At 49.0% G+C, this 14,881-nt stretch overlaps 1 protein-coding gene across 1 annotated transcript; it reads left to right on the top strand.

The window, feature by feature from the left end:
- The first annotated feature begins 799 nt into the window (after positions 1 to 799).
- TNFRSF12A (TNF receptor superfamily member 12A) lies at positions 800 to 6,353 on the top strand. Its single transcript, XM_081837077.1, has 5 exons — positions 800 to 996; positions 3,253 to 3,354; positions 4,242 to 4,376; positions 4,495 to 4,549; positions 5,505 to 6,353. Exons 1-4 carry the CDS (start codon positions 918 to 920, stop codon positions 4,545 to 4,547), a joined length of 369 nt encoding a protein of 122 aa, XP_081693203.1. The 5' UTR covers positions 800 to 917; the 3' UTR covers positions 4,548 to 4,549; positions 5,505 to 6,353.
- Positions 6,354 to 14,881: the final 8,528 nt, after the last annotated feature.

The raw sequence follows: 14,881 nt of genomic DNA, 5'->3' as shown, positions 1-14,881 counted from the left end.
GATGGCTTCTCTGAAATATCTCCTTCAATGTTTCCACTTGCGTTGGGGTAAAAACAAGAAGCAGCAGTCGTGCTTCTAACGAGAGTGGTTCCATTCGTTTAGCGACTGACTAAACCTCTCAGACCAGACAGTCCCGGAGACGGAGTTTTCCAAAGAACTCAGAAGCCCCAGTTATTTCCTTTAAACCAATACTATCCCCTCCCAACCTCCTTCGCCCTGCCGTTTCCTACAGGAGCTCTTTGTATTCATTCATTCTCTATGCACCGCTCCCCCCCCCCCGCTTTTAAAGTAACCTTATTAAAACAAACAACCGCAGTCATTTCAGAGCAGCTTTCGGCTTCTGACATATCCCCTTTGATCTAACGTCTATTTATTAGAAATATTTTTATACCGCCTTTCGATCATATTCCCCGGGCGGTTTCCAAAAGGAATAAAGCAAAGTGTACCTATTGAAAGAAAACCCCTAAGCATAATAAACTTAAAAGCCACAAAATCAAGGAGCAGCATGAAACAGGCTGTAGGGTTTGTTTTTGTGGGTTAAAGGAAAAACCAAAAACCTCAGCGGGACCTTCTTTCTGGGGAACCCAGGCGTCCTGGCACCCAGCTCTCCCGCCTCCCAGTCCCCGGTTAAATCCAGGCGACTCGTTGCCCTGCCCAGAAAATCCACAATTTCTCGCTCTGAGCTTTTCCTGCTTTAACTTGCTAGACAGCCCCCCCCCCGCCTCCCTCGCCCCCTTCCCAGATCAAAGGATGGAACCCAGGAGTCCTGGCTCCTTGCCCGCCAATCCTGGCCTTCCGGATCTGCGTGGGCGTCTCTATAGCGAGCCGAGGAAAGTCTTTGGAGCTGAGTCACAGACAGACCAGCGGTTCAGTCGCTCCTTTTCCTCATCCTCGAAGGCAGGGAGAGCGGTCGAGAGATGCTGCTGCTTTTGGGAGCCGTCCTGGTGGGGCTTTTCCCCTTCCTGTGCCGGATAGCCTCGGGAGAGCCGGTTCCAGGTAAAGGGGTCTCCGGAAGCGGCGGGGTGGGATGGTTTGGAGTGGTGTCGTCTCACCCAGCCGCCTTCACAGCTATAAAGCCAAGGAGGTGAAACTTCTTCTCCCGGGCATGGAGATGGGGAGGCTGCACCGGTTGAATTTCCTCTGCCGCCTGCTAGTCCATCGAGCTTACTACGGACAGTGTAGGGGCTCTCCGGCGTCCCAGCCCTACCTGAGAATACTGGATCTTTGACGACGGGGTGGGCTAGGGATGGGGGCTGTTGGGCTCCCCCCCCCCCCCAGAACGCGAAATGGCAAAGCAGCCCAGGTTAGCAGATACGAAGCGGGCCAAGCGAGTATGTCAGCTTTCGAATCACACAGAACTCCGTTCAACAGCCCTGTGTCTAGACGTAGCGGCGTTGCCATCCCTTCCTCTGCGTGGGTGTAAAGCTGTCGCCCTCTCTTGTGCTGCTCTAACAGTTGCTCTCCAGGCAGAATTTCAACAGGTGCAACCTTATAAACCATTCGCGTCTGAGAGAGGGCTCGACCTGTTGAATGTTTGCCTGTAGCGGAGCTGCTAACGACACATAGCTGCGGGGACAGGGAAAGTGACGAGTCCAATGTTTGGAACGGATCCCCCCAGCCCGGCTTAATCCACAGCAGAGGCGATGGGGAGAGGGGGCGGGGTTCCGCCTAGGAAAGAGAAGGCCGTCTGCCCATGCCCAGAGGCCCTTTCGACACTCACGATTTCCGCGAGTTAATAGCGCGGAGCCCCGCCCCCCGCGAAAAGAAGATCAATGGCAGAAGCGAGTCTGGTCCGCGTTGGAATTTCCATGCGTTCGGTGCCACGCCCCCTCGGCCAGCGCCGCCTCCCCATTGGCTGCCTTGCGGGTGAAAGGTTCTTTTCCCCCGCGAGTCACAAGTGAGAAAACTGGGACAGGAGAGCAGGATCCGGGCAGCGGACAATTGGGGGCCTGGGGGGTGGGGAGAGAGAAATCTGACGTCCGCTGCATCAGGCGACCCACATGGTGACTCACCCACCGTCTCCGCCCCACCGTCTCTTTCGTTCCACTTCTGGGCCCGGCGCCATCTGTTTGCTCGCTTGCACGGGGCATATTTTATCAATGAAGTCACTTGAAAGGGGGGAGGGGGGTCCTTGTCCTCCCCCGCGCCACAACTTCGCCACGTGATGCTCTCAGTCTTGACCCCCCGATGCTCTCCTGCTGATGCTCGGGGCTGGTTCAGGTTTCGGGGCGAAACACGACACCCCTTTCCCTACTGACGTTACCCCTCTGGAAATAGACCCTCATGTCATGGGAGGGAGGGAGGGAGGGACAGGAGAGCCTCGTGTATGGATTTTTTTCTTCTTTTTCATTCAGCTGTTAAGCGTCTTCATGTTCTGACTTGTCGCTTGGTTGCTTTCATTCATTCAGCTTCTTCCTAATCGTCTTTCTCTCCCTCCCACCCCGGCTCGTTTTACAGCGCGCTCCTCCTAAGCCGCGATTTGCTCTGGAGTCCAGAGGCTGCAATGAGCCCAGCGGCCCGGCTTCCAAAAAAGCCTGCTTGAGAATCCCAGCCCCCCCCCCCCAAAGCCCTTCATTTCTCCCTGGTCCACACAATCCATTTAAAGCACATTCATACCACTTTAACTCTCATGGCTTCCCCCCACGGAACATAGAGCCAACTCCTAGGGGCTGAGGTCTTTTCGCCCCCCCCTAAAATATTTGAGGGGGCCATTCCCCCCCCCCAAGAAAGTTGATGGGCATTTCCATTCAAATGGTGTGTGTGTCGCATCATGTGATCAGTTATGTGGGGCAGGGCTTACCTGCCCCCTCCCCCCATATTTTATTCAAGTTGGCACCTTTGCTGGGAACCATAGCTCTCTGTATGTGGGTAAACTACAGTTCCCAGGATTCTTGTGCTGGGGGAGTCAAGACTCTTACAGTGGTATAAACCTGGATGTGACTTACCAAAACACCTGTATGTACTAGCAACATTCATGTTTTTCAAGTTTGATGTTTCATTATGTTTTTATATATGATGTAAGCCACCCAGAGTGGCTGGGAAACCCAGCCATAATAATATAACAATAATAATAGCCATAACAACAACAACAACAGCAACCTTTTCCTCTAAGTAGCTCAAGGTGGTATATCTAACGCTCCCCATTTTATCCTCACCACAACCCTGGGAGAAAGCTTAGGCTGATACAGATGTCAGTGCTTCCACAGCCAAGAGACTCCTGCCTAAATCTTCCTTTTCTCCCCCCCCCCCCAGCTTCCGTGTGCCCAGGAGGCCAGTCTTGGAGCCCCGACCTGGAGAAATGCATGGACTGCTCTGTCTGTCAGCGTCAAAACAAGAATGACTTTTGCACCACATGTGAGTGGCTGGCACCAACCCTTACCCACTATGCACTGGGGCGGGAACCTTGGGTTGCTCCAGCTGCATTGACTTCTTATATCGACAAGCCATTTGTGAGAGTAGAACTGGGATTTGGGGGGGGGGGATTGAGGGCAGGAAACCAGGAATGGTAGCTTTCCACCTGCAAGGGTGCACTGAACCCCTCTCTATTTCATGCCCCTCCTTCCATTGCCTTCACAACAGCCCTTTAAGCCAGACTATAAGATAGTGATGGGCCTGGGTGTCACCCCTCCACCCAGCAAGCTTTATGGCTGAATGGAGATTCGAACCCAGGTCCTAATCTAACATTCTCTACTCACTACACCGCACTGACACTGAAGGCTGCAGGACTCTGTGCATGGTGGGTATAGAAAAGCTGGCATGAATCCAGGCAGAGGAGGACCAAATATCAAATGTACATAGAAAGAGATCTTCATCGAATTAAACAGAATTTGAAAAACATCATTTTTTCCGTTTGGGGTTTTGTTTTGTTTCTCTTCTCCCTGCACCTCCCGCTCCTCCTAGCTGGCATAAGTGTGTGCTGAAATCTGGTCCCCAAAAAGCCTGCGGCTTGAAAAGAAAAAGATCAGCGACATCCCCCAGCCTGAATTTGAAGCTGAGATTTGCAACTTTTTATTTTTGGCACCATTTCGTTCCTCTTCCAGCCGCGGGTTAACCGGCTGGCCTTGTGGGAAATGGTTCAGCAGGAAGGAAAAGGGGATGTTGTTGAAGACAAGTCTGGTTCAGATGGTTAAGAGACTCTCCTCTGAGGGGAGCCCCAGGAGGAAGTGCTGGGATCAGAAGCGGATCAAGCTTTTGGGAAGCTCGGCTGAGTTTAACCCTTCCCTCTCTCTTCTCTCTGGCAGGCGGAGACCCCCAACTCCCAGACAACTTCAACATGTGGCTTATGGTGGGAGCATCTCTGGGCGCCTTAACTCTGGCGGTTTTGATAGGTGGCATCATAATCTACGCCCGCTGCCGACGGCGGGAGAAATTCACCAGTAAGTCGCTTCTTTCCCATTATCTAACCCTAAACTGGAGTCTTTCCTGGGAGCATCTCGACAGCAGAGCCCTCCCCCACCCCCACTTATTGCTAAACTTTGCCTTCTCTATTTCCAGCACCAATTGAAGAGACTGGAGGCCATTCAGCTCAGGAATCGCTGATACACTGAAGGTAAGAACGGATGCTTCCAGTCTGTAACCACAGCTCCATCCTACCCCGCTCGCTTCTGCCAGTTGATTAACTTAGCATCTTTCCCTTAAAAAACAGAGCCAAGTTTATAGTCCTCAAGAGCTGTGGGGGGGGGGGGAAGCTGGGTAATGTCTCCAGGCTTTTCCTCTTCCTCCATTCCCATAATCCCAAAACTGGGTTTGAGAAAACGACAACGTGCATTTGCAGGAGTATTTATTAAACTAGCAGGACTGATGGTTGCAGATAGGGTTTTCTTTAACAAGGCGTAGATTCAGTTTTGGGGATCAGTTTCTGACGGTGATCTAGTTCAACGCTCTGCCATGCAGGAATAGGAACTGAAGCATCTATGACAGATGGCCACTCAGCGTCCAGCTCTCCTGGCCAAACTGAGTGGTTGTTTCTCAAATCACAACCCTTGGGGGGTGTCTTTTTATTTGATAAGTAAATAAATCCTGCCCTTTCTCAGAGCAGCGTAAATGGAGCTCTCTGCTCTCTAACCCTCACAACAGCTCTGGGAGATAGGATGCCCAGAAAGATGGTGTCTGGCCCAAAATTACCCAGTATGTTCTGGACCTGGGTCACTCTTAAGCTCACCTTCCCCAACCTGGATATGATGGGAGTCTTACAGCCAGGATGGCTGAGTGGCCTAAGGCGCTAGGCTCAAGTTGCAGCTCTCACCTGGAGGCACGGGTTTGAATCCCGCTTCTAACAATACGTATTTTTACATGGAAGCAGCGCTCTGCCTCCTTTGTCTTGCTTGCAAGCATCTGGGTGGCCACTCTCAGAACAAGATGCTGAACTGGACGAGCCCCTGACTTGATCCTGCAAGGGCTCGCCTTGCATTCTTACTTGAATAACACCTGGAGGTCAGCAAATTTGTCTCCATGCCTTTGACAATCCATTTTTTACATTCATTCTTTTCTCTCCCGCCCCACAGATCATCTTGGTCGACATTTCAAGCGCAAGAGAAGAGATCAATCCAGCCTCTTCATTACCTCTGACTTTTCCTGAAGAATCCGGACAGGACGTTTTCCTTTGGCCCTGCGGGGGCCTTACACTTTTGCACACATGCCAACTGACTCACTCACTCACACACACTTGGGGAGGGGGCAACGTGGTGTGTGGGGAGGTCTTCCACCTTCTTAACCTTCTGTACATTTCGGGAAAGGAAAAGAAAAGTATTTTTTTCCCCCTTTGGAACGGCACATCCGTCTCCCTCTAAATTTTTCAGTGTTAGGGGAGGAGCAAAATGGGTGGGAAATGCCTCTCTTTCCCTCCGGTGCCCCATGATCTTAATGCCCCATATTGGGGAGATGAAATTTCATGCTGGGGAGTCAGCTGCAGAGAGAGCTTTTCAGCTGCCAAGTCTTCCCAGCTAGGTCACTTTTTGCTAGGAAGGTCACGGCATCGCCTGTGCCGTTTCCCGCTGCGGAGCATCTTAGGGCTAACAATGAATGTGATTCTTAGATTATCTGTATATAGAGAAGTCTTATTTGGGTGCTAAGGCTCTCCAGGAGAGCAGCAGGGACTGTCTTTTCAGCTGAGCCTCTTGCACGGTGGCTGGGCCACAACGCAAGGAGCCACAAGACCCCCCACTACCCTCAGTTCTTCCTGTTTCTCCTCTGCCCTTGGTGCTCAAGCAGAGAGACACTGCTATTTATATCTCTAATGTTTAATTTTATGGGTGTGATTTTCAGGCACAGGGGAGGGGGTGGGGAACAGCATGTCGTTTCATGAACCAGAGTTTGTGGATTTAAATAAAAAATAGAATTAATTATCGATGAAACGAGGGGTGCTTTATTTCGGTTACAAAAGCGTGGCGGCAGGACTGAATACTCGACAGTGTTTTACGTAGGCAACTCCCCATTTACACTGTGTGTCACCCCAAACCCGGAAGTGGCACTTAAGGGAGCAAACAAAAATGGTGCAGAAACAGCGTCTAGCAATCCCACGAGCCTTTGCAAGTCCAATCCCAAGAGTGTTGCTGGTTTCTTAAAGGGTTTCCTTTAAGAAGGGTTTCCAGAGGCTGAGAAGATGTTTGCAGGCTTTTTCAATGGTGTCTGCCATATACACGATTTCACTTAAAAGTGTGGTCCCTTGGAACGTAACCCCTGCGTAAATGGGAAGCTGCCTGAATTTTTATTATTTTGAGTGCTCAGAGCATTGTGTATATCATGAATGAGGAATCCTTACAGCAGAAGTGGGCGGTCTATGGGCCCCCCCAACTCCCATCAGCCCCAGCCAGTGAGGCCAATGGGTCAGGGATGACATGCAATGTCATCTAGGAACACCTGGAGGACCACTGGGTGGATGAGAATGAGGAGGACTTTGCAGGCAGGGGGGCTGCAGGTCTGACTTGCCTGAATTGTCCCCATTCCTTGGACTAGGAGGGGAACCAGGAGGCAGCATAGCTCAACTGGCAAAGCCAGTTTTTGGGGCCCTGAAGCTTGAACTGCTATGGGGGCCCCTTCGCAACCAACAACAAGGTCTGAGTAACCCCTGTTACCTTCTTCAAGGGAGTTCCATGACAGATCACCACTACTGACTCCCAAACTGTGGGATTGTTGAAATAAGAGACAACAACAAAAGCAATCCATTTGAGTCATGTGACTCAAATTGGGTCTACTAGACCCATCATTTTATAAGTCACTTTTGGGGTTCCCTCTGGGATTAGGGGCCCTGAAGCTTTAGCTTCATAGTAGACCCACCCCTGATCATTGACACTCCTGTAAAAAAAAGGGGGAAATACTTGCCCAGTAGGGAGAAAGGCGATGGCAAACCTAGACAGCATCTTAAAAAGCAGAGACATCACCTTGCCAACAAAGGTCCGTATAGTTAAAGCCATGGTTTCCCCAGTAGTGATGTATGGAAGTGAAAGCTGGACCATAAAGAAGGCTGATCGCGGAAGAATGAATGGATGCTTTTGAATTATGGTGCTGGGGGAGACTCTTGAGAGTCCCATGGACTGCAAGAAGATCAAACGTATCCATTCTTAAGGAAATCAGCCCTGAGTGCTCACTGGAAGGACAGATCGTGAAGCTGAGGCTCCAATACTTTGGCCACCTCATGAGAAGAGAAGACTCCCTGGAAAAGACCCTGATGTTGGGAAAGATTGAGGGCACAAGGAGAAGGGGAAGACAGAGGACGAGATGGTTGGACAGTGTTCTCGAAGCTACAAACATGAGTCTGACCAAACTGCGGGAGGCAGTGGAAGACAGGAGTGCCTGGCGTGCTCTGGTCCATGGGGTCACAAAGAGTTGGACATGACTAAACGACTAAACAACAACAACATTCTCAAGAACTCATTTTCCCCAAAGAGTCCCTTCTTCCCTGCCATTCCCTGGCTGCCTCAAGCTGAGCTCTGGCCCTTTTCAAGCCTTGAGTGGTCCCAGATACGCAGTGCAGAATCAAATCACTTGAAATGACTGAAGCTTCCTTCCCTTTGGGTGGGGAGGGAGGACACAGTTGGGAATGCAGCTGTTTGGGTGGTTTCCTGTCTTCCTTTACATCCAGAGCGTAGCCTGAAGGCACCTTGATGTAGCTCTCTCCTTAGGAACAGAGCAGGCCTGAACTTGGCCGCTGCTCAGATGGGAGACGGCATGAGCTGCTGTCGGCACTTTGAAAGGCTGGGGTTGGCTGTTGTAATTGCCTTTAATTAGCTTCCTCCGCAGACAAAGCATGGATGACTACCTGCACTCATGGATATTGTGCTTGCGCCCCATTACCTTTCTGGGGCGTATCTCACCCAGTGGCTTCTTAGATGTGGCTGGGGCCCCTCCCAGCTCCCCAGTTCTCATCATAGGACCTCTTCCAGGTTTCCCATCCCCCCTTGTGTACCTGGAAGGTTGCAGTCTCCCAGGTGTGCCTGCCTGTTCTTTTCAAAGGTCAACAGAGGTCCTGCTCTGTGTAGCTGCACCTTCAAATGTCAGGTGGATAATGGCGGCCGGCGGGGCCTTAGTAGTGGTGGCACCTCATCTTTGGTGGCGCTTTCTCGCCCTGTAACATTGGCTCAGCAGCACCCGCAAGATTAGCATTTGCACACCAGGCAGCAACTTGTTCCAATTCCCTGAGCAGTGGGGTCTTTGCTACGTTTGCTTTTTATTACAGCTTCTCCAATTAGTACTATTATTACGAGGGTCTGTACATACACTGGCTATCACACATACAAACCCCGCTTGCATATATAGGACTGCAGCCTCGGTTTAATTTTCTCCCGATGCTCATCGCATGGCTCGGTTGGTTAGAGCATAGTGCTGATAACACCAAGCTTTCACTTGTTCTTCCTTTATTCTGATGTTGGGATCACTTGGAAGACGGCCAAGTTGCGGCAGGGGGAGGCCCTGTAGGTAAGGAAATGCTTATTAACCAAGCCACATAACCATTAAATGCTTCTGCAATCTCCCGTCTCTCCCCCGGCTCCTCTCTTCTTTAATTTTATTCTTCACTTCCCGATTTCTGTCCTTTAAAAGCCTTTGGCTGGGTCCTCCCCTCCTCCCCCATAATTTCCTTTCTCCTCTCTCCCCCCCCCCACCTCTCCCTGTGACTCACCCTCTCCCTCTCTTTTCCTTGCACTTGCCCTTATGGCCTTGCTGGCTGCACATTCCTGTCCCCTTAGTTCATACCAGCCTGTCCGCTGACACCACCCAGTGAGTCATCTGAAGGTGGGGGGGGGCAGCTTGAGCCAGAGAGGGAGGGAGAGCGTGACTTGGGGGGGGGGCAGAGAAAGCTCTCAACACCTGAGAATCCCTCCAACTCCAGAGATCAGTCCAAAGTCTGCTACAAAAACCCCTTCAATCAGTCTAGTTTCCCCCCCACACAGAGATGTTGTCTGTGAAGCAGATCAAACCAACTCTATTTAAACTCTTAAGGTGTGTGAGATTTTAAAAAATAAAATAAAAATGAGGTGATGTCGATCCACTGAGAGAACGTCTGTTCTGTATTGTAAGAGAGCTTAATATAGCTCAGGGATCGACAAGTGTAACTTCATAGCGGCGAAGCTCAGAACTTCAGCAGCAAAGAACTTGAAGAGGCAAGAAGAATTTAAAAAAGCAAAATCTTAAGAGTGTCTTAAAAAAGAAAATGAAGCTACAACTGGCCCTAGCTAGCCCTGCTCTCTCTGGGAATAAGGGCGGGGGGGATGTTGGTCACCGGTTGCTTTAAGGCATCATGGGGTTCAAACACCTGAAATAGATGAAAATCTTTTTTGTGGACCGGATAAAAAAGATTGCTTAATTCTCAGTTCTTGGCTGCTTCCAGATGGCCTGCTTATTGAGCATACATGATCCTGAACTGTTTACAGGTTGGTGAGGCTACACTGGCTATTTTCATCCTGATTTGTTTGTGGGGAGGTTAAATGTCATTATCCCACATTTTCCAATCTTTTTCCCCATCACTTTCCTTATTGCAAACTATCAGGTCACTGCTGGGCAAAAACTCTCCATTGTAATGGTGCAACCTGAATTTGCCAGTGTGTGGTTGAATCTCACCCCAAAATAGCAGCAGTCTGAAACTGCCCTTAGTAATGTGGGTAAAGGACCACTTTGATCGGGTTGAATTGTGGGAAACAGGTAAGAAGACAGGTAAAGGTAACAGACCCCTGGATGGTTAAGTCCAGTCAAAGGTGACCATGGGGTTGCTTTCAGGCCAAGGGAGCCGGTGTTTGTCCACAGACAGCTTTTCGGGTCATGTGGCCAGGACACCGGGACGGAAACCAGAGTGCACGGAAACACCATTTACCTTCCCGCCACAGTGGTACCTATTTATCTACTCACACTGGCATGCTTTCAAACTGCTGGCTTGGCAGGAGCTGAAACAGAGCAATGGGAGCTCACCTCGTCATGGGGATTCGAACTGCTGACCTTCCAATCGGCAAGCCCAAGAGGCTCAGTGGTTTAGACCACAGCTCCACCTGTGTCCCCACTGATGGGTACAGAGTGGTTGAACAATCACTCTGTCTTTGTGGGGGAACTTTAGAAATTGTAGCTCTGTGAGGGGAATACTGGTCTCCTCAAATCTCTCAGCACCCCTAACAAACTACAGTTGCTAGAATGGTTTAATGAGTGTTAAAAGTGGCATCTCAGTGTTTTAAATGTATGGTAAGAGAGATGGTTCTGCATTCTCCAACATACTGTCATACCTCGGGTTACAGATGCTTCAGGTTGTGTTTTTTCGGGTTACGGACGTGCCGAAACCCGGAAGTACCGGAACGGGTTACTTCCGGGTTTTGGCAGTTGCGCATGCACAGAAGCACTAAATCGCACTTTGCACATGTGCAGAAGCACCGAATCGCAACCCGTGTGTGCACAGACGCAGCACTGCGGGTTGTGAGTGCTGAGGGTTACGAACGCGCCTCCCACACGGATCACGTTCGCAACCCGAGCGTCCACTGTACATCCAACTCCCAAAATTTCTGGGTTGAAGTGTCAAGTGAGCTGGGTTCTGCTGCCCTCTGCCTGGGAAGTACACCCTTTTCATGCATTATTTTGGTCAAGGCAAAAATGTGGGGGCCAATCACCCCACAAGTGACATCCCTATCCAAATAGGGACAGATTGCTCCCAGTATTCAAGAAGATATTGTCCAACATCTAACCCCACTGTGTTTACAGATAGGGGATAATTCCCATGACTGGCTGATTACTAAAGGCACTTTGAGACTGTCGCTATTTCTGGAATAGATTCAATCACATACCAAAAATTCAGGACAGGAGAGGGTTGTGAAATACCAAACACAAGTCTAACATGCAGCAACCATTGCAAGGAAGCATATACTATGCTAAAACACGGAAAGAGAGCACTACTACGAATAGGATTAATCAGGAAAACCTGGGAGCAATTGGAGAAAATAAAATTAACCATTGCGATGCACCTCTATAAAATTATCAGAGAAGAAATGTTGAAACAGGTGGCTGGAGTAAATTGCATTGAAAAATAACTGGGCATAATAGACACAGGGTTAAATCCAATGCTGTCATTAAGAGTTTGCGTGTGGCAGGGCAAAGAAGTTGGGGTTTTTTAGAAGTGGTTTATGCTTATTTTTACATGTGCCTATGGTGGGACAGTTTTGTAGCTGTGTTTTGTCACATTGATAAAAGTTAAATAAATAAATAAATAAAAATCAGGTTGATTTGGAGGCCTTGCATAACAAACCTGCTTCCCTCCTCGCCAAATTTGACTTTTAGTGGTTAAAGAAATTGTTGGGGAAATGGACTGGAAATTGTGGGGGGAATTTGTTCCCAGCCTCTCTCCCAATAAATCAGAAGGAATTCTCAACAAACAGCCTGTGCCATCTAGTCTCTGTGCAAACAGCTCAGGATAAACACTCAATAAACAGACTGTCTGGAACAGGTTGAATCATCACAACTGTGAACTTACTCATCACCTTAAGCCAGCTGTCTTCCGCCTTTGCACCTCTTACCTCAACCTGCAAAATGGTACTCCACTTTTTAAAAAAGTATTTATTTCCAAGTGGTGCAGTTGGTGTAACCCATCACTTAAAGACCAAGAAACCATCCTGTTATTCATACCAGAGCATGAGTCAAAGGATAAAGTTTGCAAACTTTTCCCAACCTTGTTTGCCTGGAGTCAGTTCCTACTTGCCAGCAACGAGTGGCCATTCTCAAGCCTGGATGAGTCTTTGGTCATCCTGCCCATCTTCCCTAACCATTGGCCATGCTTTCCCAGGCTGATGAGTCCAAACATCAGGATGGTACCAGAATGGAGGAAAAGTAGCCTTGATTATTCATGTGCTGGCCTTCCAGATGTTGTTGAACTCCAGCTCCCATCATCCTCAGCTCATGTGATCAGTGGTGACGGATGATGGGAGTTGTAGTCCATCAACATCTAAATGGCCACTGCATTTGAGGAGAATGGTTTTGTCTCTGGCCACTTCCTGCACTGCTAGATGTGTGTGCATGCACCTGTCTGGCTGTCCGTCTTTCTAATATGATATATAATCTGTAGAAAGTGGGTTTAAAAAACCAAAAACTTATAAGGAAGCATAAACAAAAGAAAAGCCCCCCTGCCGTGAAATGAGACTATCCATTCTGCCAGTTTAATGGTGAATTTTGGACACAGTGAAGAGGTAAAAGATTTGGATTATAAAAGATACAGGAGGAAATGATTAACAATAGGACCCACAAAGGGGAGGAGGGAAGGTTCTTTGGAGGTTCTTGTTTCAATCTTGTTCCAATCTTGTTTCTATGGATATGTGACTACAAATTTTTAAACTGAAAAACCAAATAATTTATATATATATATATATATATGAGAGACTATCCCTTCTGCCGCCTCAGAACTCTGATCCCCTCATTCTGCTGGGGAAGCCCAGCCAGATGGGTGGGGTATAAATTATTATTATTATTATTATTATTATTATTATTATTATTATTATTTAGACAAGGCTTAATATAGACTTAATAAGGTGGCAACAGAAAGTAAGACCCCACTGATCATTACAATGGGCCTCACTTCCGAATAAACACACACTCACGGACTGTTGTGTGAGGGTTGCTATCCTCAAAGAACCATAGAACTGTAGAGTTGGAAGGGACACCTAGTCCAACCCGCTGCAATGCAGGAATCTCAACTAAACCATCCGTGGCAGGTGGCCAGCCAGCCTCTGCTTAAAAACCAGCAAGGAAGGACAAGAAACACATGCATCAAATATGGGAAATCCTTTTCTTCTTCTTCCTTTTTTTTTTTTAAGGACCATAATTTTTAATTGCATTTTAAAATCGGGAGAGGCAACCACGAGAAGATTAAAGAGATGGAAATTGCAGAAGAGGAGGAGAAAGCTCAGACGGGATAAACTCATGGGGAAGGAATGTGTGGGGCTGCGTGTGTGCGCGCTGGGAGATCGGAGCTAGCCAGCCGGAACAACAGAATGAATCACAGATTGAAAGGAGGAGAGTCGGCAGGAAGTTGGAGAGAACAAATGACTCTCCCTCCCTCTCTCTCACACACACAGAGGGAACCCAGGAGATCGGGCTGGGAGTCCACGTGTTCTGGTGTGGGACCCTCCCTGCCTAGCCTATCGCTCCTTTTTGGGTAGGGGGGCTGGTCCACTTTCCCCTCCCAGGCTGTCTCAGGAGTGCTGGTGGTCCCCTGTCACTCAAGCCAGTCCCCGTAGTGCCACTTGCTAGTCAAAATAATTAATTTCAGACATTCCAGAGGAACTCCAGCCAAAAAGAAAGAAAGGGAGCGAGGCTCCTTTGAAGAGGCGGATGAGTCAGGCGGTCCAGTTCCGGAGCGGAAGCAGGGTGGGGAGGTGGGCTTTTAATCCTGCAATGCTCCTGTGGCCTTCACTGTTGCACTGCAGGCAGAAATTCACAGGTGAAGCTTCCCCCCCTTACAGATAGTGCTAAGCTTGGTTCGCCAACAAGTAAGCCTGTGTGTGTCTCTCAGCTTCACCACACCCCTGTCAGTAGCAACAAGGTAAAGGTAAAAAGGTAAAGGACCCCAGTCAAAGGCGACTCTGGGGTTGCGGCGCTCATCTCGCTTTTCAGGCCGAGGGACAGCTTTCCGCAGACAGCTTTCCGGGTCATGTGGCCAGCAGGACTAAACCGCTTCTGGTGCAACGGGACACCGTGACAGAAGCCAGAGCGCATGGAAATACCGTTTACCTTCCCGCCGCAGTGGTACCTATTTATCTACTTGCACTGGCATGCTTTTGAACTGCTAGGTTGGCAGAAGCTGGGACAGAACAACAGGAGCTCACTCCGTCGCAGGGATTTGAATCGCTGACCTTCCGATCGGGAAGCCTAAGAGGCTCGGTGGTTATAGACCACAGCACCACCTGCATCCCTTTTTACCTTTAACTAGCAACAAAGACCTATTTTGCAAGGCTGTTGTGAGAATCTGCTTGATAATATGACAAGCAGCGCCTAAAGGAAAAAACCTAACAACAACTGTTTCATTGCTCTGATTTCATTTCTTGGAAGTTCAGAAAGCTACAAAGATTGCCCCTTTTATTTCCTGGCAGGGCACTTGCACCCTCAGGGAACTGCCTGAAAAAGGGAAATACTCAGCTAGTTAAGAGTTTCTTAGCTCTGTGCCTCCATGCCAGGAAGAAAATATGCACATTTTGTTTTGTGTTTTGCCTGCTGCACAAAGGCTGGAGGCATGGGAGTCCCGGCAGAAAAAGTGGTGGCAAGGATACTTTTCAGCAACTCCACTTTCACACAAAAAACATCACACTTTTAAAAGTGCAGTTCTGCTTCACAGGTAAAGAGGCAAAGGGAGAAGACACAGAAGGAATGGTCTATTTTAAAAGAACACAGACTGCTACTCCCCGATGGCTTTTCCCCATAAGAGCAT

This window comes from Podarcis erhardii (assembly GCF_964252035.2).
Source record: "Podarcis erhardii genome assembly, chromosome: 13".
NCBI classification, from domain to species: Eukaryota; Metazoa; Chordata; class Lepidosauria; order Squamata; family Lacertidae; genus Podarcis; species Podarcis erhardii.
This window is presented reverse-complemented; position numbering and strand designations above follow the sequence as displayed.